Source organism: Crocuta crocuta, unplaced genomic scaffold, assembly GCF_008692635.1.
Source record: "Crocuta crocuta isolate KB4526 unplaced genomic scaffold, BGI_CrCroc_1.0 scaffold467, whole genome shotgun sequence".
In the NCBI taxonomy this organism is placed as follows: Eukaryota; Metazoa; Chordata; class Mammalia; order Carnivora; family Hyaenidae; genus Crocuta; species Crocuta crocuta.
Window position 1 is genome coordinate 1,688,761 of NW_027530632.1, and position 4,837 is coordinate 1,693,597.

At 47.6% G+C, this 4,837-nt stretch overlaps 1 protein-coding gene across 3 annotated transcripts in view; it reads left to right on the plus strand.

The window, feature by feature from the left end:
* EFHC2 (EF-hand domain containing 2) overlaps positions 1–4,837 on the plus strand; it is a 181,624-nt gene that overhangs the window by 83,306 nt on the left and 93,481 nt on the right. For all 3 annotated transcript variants that reach the window (XM_077768535.1, XM_077768533.1, XM_077768534.1), the window contains exon 5: positions 1,726–1,977. In XM_077768535.1, coding sequence (XP_077624661.1) covers positions 1,726–1,977 — 252 coding nt within the window. The remainder of the gene's footprint in view (positions 1–1,725; positions 1,978–4,837) is intronic.

Sequence of the window (4,837 nt, forward strand, 5' to 3'; positions counted from 1 at the left end):
GAAAATGATTTTAGCGTTTAGCTCCTCAGGGAGAAAGCTCTTCCATAAATATAGAAATCTGTGGAAAATTAGGAGTTTCGTAAGAGGCTTTTATATGGACTTTAATGCGTTTACGTCTCCAGTGTTTGCTGCCTTCGGATATCAAGTTAAAATTAAGCAGTTTCACTTAAGCTGGAAAGAGCCCCAATGGTGTATGATCAATAATGCATCTCTTAAAGGCCCTATGATGCCAAAGAAGCCATTTTTCAATTGATGAGCCTAGAGGTTCCCATAATCTTGGGTAAAGAGCCAGGGCAAAGAAGAAGGCTAAGAGCCTCCGGAAGGCCATCACGTCTCCCCCAGTCTGCACCTGGATGGCCCCGGACAGAGAGAACACTTGGAGAATTTACAAATACGACTGTACAACCTGATCTGGGATTGTATGTCCCCTCCCAGTGAGCACTTCCTTCTCTGACCGTCCTGTTTGGCTACATGAGGTAGAATGGGGGAGGTTTAGCTCCAAGACAAGCAAGACAAGCCTGAGGGCATGCAAGTTGAGAAAAGTCACACCCAGAAGACTGTAGAATAAGAGATGCCTGGGCGGGGCGGGCGGGAGGCGGGGCAGNTCCTCCATTAGCTCTGTTCCTGTTTTCCTGGCCTTCCGGAGCCTTGATATCTTAAGCTTTTGAGAAAAATAAAAGTATGACCTGTTTGCTCCCTTTTACTTTTATAAAAATTCTTGGATGCATTAGAAGGATATACTGAGAAGAATTCTCNTCAGTGGAAGACCAACTGGTGTCTTTTGGGGGTTGAGATAGAATTACCAGAGGCTCAGATGTATATAAATCTTAGGTGTACAGATGAACACGTTTTGAAAAATGTATACGACCTAGTAAGTGACACAAAAATCAAGACACGGAGTGTTTCCATCACCCCAAGAAAGTCCCCTTCTCCCCCTTTCTGGTCAGTCCCCTACCCAGAGGCAATTACTGTTCTAATTTCTGTCACCACACATTAGTTTTGTGTGTTCTTGAGAATTTTACATCTTTGTAGGGGGTCGGGGCGCCTGGGTGGCTCAGTTGGTTTGGCATCCGACTCTTGATTTTGGCTCAGGTCATGATCTTGCGGTTTTTGAGTTTGAGCCTCATATTGGGCTCTGCGCTAACAGTGCCGAGCCTGCTTGGGATTCTCTGTCTCCCTGTCTCTCTGCCCCTCCTCTCTCTCTTCTCTAAAAGATAAACAAGTAAAGAATTTTAACTCTTTGAGAAAAACCAGTTTTCAAAAACAGTATAGAAGTATATTTTAGTGTATTAAAACAGTGTTTAATATTAAAATCTTCCTACTACTTGATTGTATTTTTTAAATATTTATTTTTGAGAGAGAGAGAGAGAGAGAGAGAGAGAGAGACAGGGTGTGAGCGGGATGAGGGGAGACACAGATTCTGAAGCAGGCTCCAGGCTCTGAGCTGTCAGCACAGAGCCCGACGCGGGGCTCGAACTCATGGACCACGACATCGTGACCTGAGCTGAAGTCGGAGGCTTACCCCACTGAGCCACCCAGGCGCCCCTGATTATCTGTATTTTTAAGGTGAAAACTTACATACACGTATGGTATTAGTCCATTGAAATTTTTAAAAATGTCCCGGAAGAGTCTATGGGAAAGATCTCTCTATGTGCTTTGATTGCTTGTATCCCAGGAGTGATTACGCACAACCACGGTTACTGACCTTTTTTTCCCATTTTTCAGACACTAGACCGCATGAAACCCTTACGTCCCTATGAGTCCTTCGACACCCTCAGACAGTTCCTGGAGTATAACAGGAAGGTCTTACGTTTTTTCTGCGTGTGGGATGACTCCGCCTCGATGTTCGGCGACCGGAGAGAACTCGTTCTGCATTACTTTCTGTGTGACGATACCATCGAAATCAAAGAAGTGATGCCACCCAACTCAGGCCGGGATGCCACGTCGCTGTTCCTCCGGAGGAGAAAGCTCCCCAAGGTGAGCAGCAGACACAGAACCACTTGCTGAGTTTGCTTAGGAGCCAAAAGACCTTCGGCACTCACTGTCCAGGATGGGGTGGGTTATGACTGTGTAAGGACCACATACCAGCTACCAAATATCAGTACGGGCGTTCAGAAAACTTTCATTTCGTGCTGTTAATGTACATCTGTGACAGGCGCGCAGAGGGCTCAGTCAGTTAAGTTGTCTGACTCTTGGTTTCGGTTCAGGTTGTGATCTCAGTGCCTGAGTTCGAGTCCCGCATCGGGCTCTGTGCTGACAGTGGAGCCTGCTCAGGATTCTCTGCTTCTCTCTCTCTCTCTCTCTCTCTCTCATACACACACACACACACACACACACACACACACACTAAATAAAAACTTAAAACTAAAATACATCTGTGAAAGTAATATAGAGCATATAACAAATTGAAGTTGGAATTTTCTGGGTTGAATTCAGGCAAGCACAGGGAAAAAACGTCAAATGCACAAGGAAGTACATATTCAGCATTGAGTTTGTAAGCAGTTTTCAGAAAGTAAAGGACTCTCTAGTTGAAAGAATTGCTCATGCCCGTGGATGGGGCATTGGCTTCTGGCCTCCATAGCCTACTGAGGAGATTGCATGGTTTTGGTCTAAGCTGTGAGTGTGCAGACACACACACGTGCATGCCCCGCCCCCCACAAGCATATGCCCGGGAGTGACTCTTAAGGAAAGCAGCCACCAGTCACCCAGTAGCCACTGGCTAGCATCAATGACAGCTTTTGCATTTTATTTACTATTAAAAGAGAGTTGTCAGACTGAATTTTACAGNATTTGAGAGCTAATGAAACTTGGGGGCAGCAGAAACAACAGAGAGACCAAGGACCTGGGTTAGAATTGTGGGTCGCCCCTTAAAAGCTGTGTGACCTTTGGCAAGTCACTCAACCTCTTTGAATGTATTTTTCTGTCTCTCAAATGCTGTTCACAAGGCCTCCCCCCGAAAGTAACTGTAAAAGCTGAATGGGATGGGGGCACCTGGGGGGTTCAGTCAGTGAAGCCTCTGACTTCAGCTCAGGTCATGATCTCACAGCTCACAAGTTCGAGCCCCGCGTCGGGCTCCACGCTGACGGCTCAGAGCCTGGAGCCTGCTTCGGATTCTGTGTCTTCCTCTGTCTCTGGCCCTCCCCAGCTCATGCTCTGTCTCTCCCTCTCTTTCAAAAATAAGCATTAAAAAAAAAAAAAAAAGCTGAATGGGAGGAAATAGGAACAAAACAAAACAAAACACTAAGAACCTATAAACACAAGGATACATAAAACATAAAAAAAAACCAAACAAACCCATAAAGGCTTTTTCACAGCCCTGTGTTATGTTTTGTTTGTTATTTGGATAAAATATTCTTTTTAGCTTAATTCTTAGTGCGACTGAGGAGGTTACTATACCACTCATTTTCCTACAGACAACTGATGGTTAGGTGCCTGGCTGGCTCAGTAGGTAGAGTGTGCAACTCTTGATCTCAAGGTGATGAGTTCGAGCCCCATGGTGGGCATGGAGCCTACTTAATTAAAAAAAAGAATTGAAACTCCCCGTGGGTATCTAGGCTTTGAGGATTCTGAGCCCACCACCAGAAACCCTGCTGTGTTGCTTGGGCTGGGGGAAGGGGGAAGATTTGTCCGAGGTGGGCGGGGCTCCGGATCTGCACAGCAGGTAGCGGGGGAAGCCTGTTTTCAGACTGGCTTTGACCAGTAGACTAATTATAAAAAATGGTAATGACATGCCTGATATTTGCAGTGTATCTTCACATTCATAGCTTCCTTTATTCATTCACCCAGCAAATATTTATCAAGTGTCCGCGGTGTGCTGGCTCCGGGGGTTAGTTATAGTGAGAAGAAAAATGGGTTTCAAGTCCTGCTTCAGGGATCTTACATTCTCCTGGCCAAGAGAGGAGCTAGCAGTAAGCAATCCCTTGACACTCAAGCATCCTTTGAGAGGGCAGGCAATCAGTACTATTACTGCAGTTTGCTGACAAAACTGAAGTTCTCGGGGTGGGGGAAGGGGTGCTCCTGGGTGGCTCAGTCGGTTAAGCGTCCGACTTCAGCTCAGGTCATGATCTCACGGTTCATGGGTTCCATCCCCGCATCGGGCTCTGGGCTGACAGCTCAGAGCCTGGAGCCTGCTTCGGATCCTGTATCTTCCTGTCTCTCTGTCCTTCCCCGCTTGTGCTCTGTCTCTGTCTCTCTCAAAAATAAACATTAAAAAAGCACAAAACCACAAACTGAAGTTCCCAGAAGGTAAATACCTGGCTCCAAGTCCTGTAGCTAGTAAGTGGCAAAGAGAGACATTGCTCCAAGCATACTGTTTTTCTGTGTCACGCGGCTCACTCACACCCCACGCATCACACACTCACACGTGTGAACTTGCGTTTTCTGTCCCACTTATGCGGGATGATTCAGATTTCTCCTCTGTGTGTGAGAAACGGATCACTTTCAGTTTAGTTAAGTGAGCGAAGACCTTGCCTGTGGCTCCCGCAGCTGCCGGGTCCACGTTGGGTGCGTGGCACGGAGCAGAACGGTGGCTTGCTCCGGGCCACGGTTTCTTAGAGGCCGACCGCACCCTGGGGCTCTTGCCACCTCTGCCTACTGCCCCCTCGGCCTGCTGGCTGGTGCTTCCTGAGCTAACGGTTGGGCAGGAGGCTAGGCTGGGTGAAGAAGGCAGGGCACGGTTCGTTCCTCGGGGCATTTCGTAGTTTAGTGAAGAGAGAAGAAGGCTGCTGTTGTTCAGAGAACCACAAGGCGTGGTCTAGCCCTGTGGTAGGTGCTATGGAGGTGTGGACGGAGGCCGGGCTAGGAGGAGGGGAAGGGCCAGGGGCAGGACTGCCCTTTA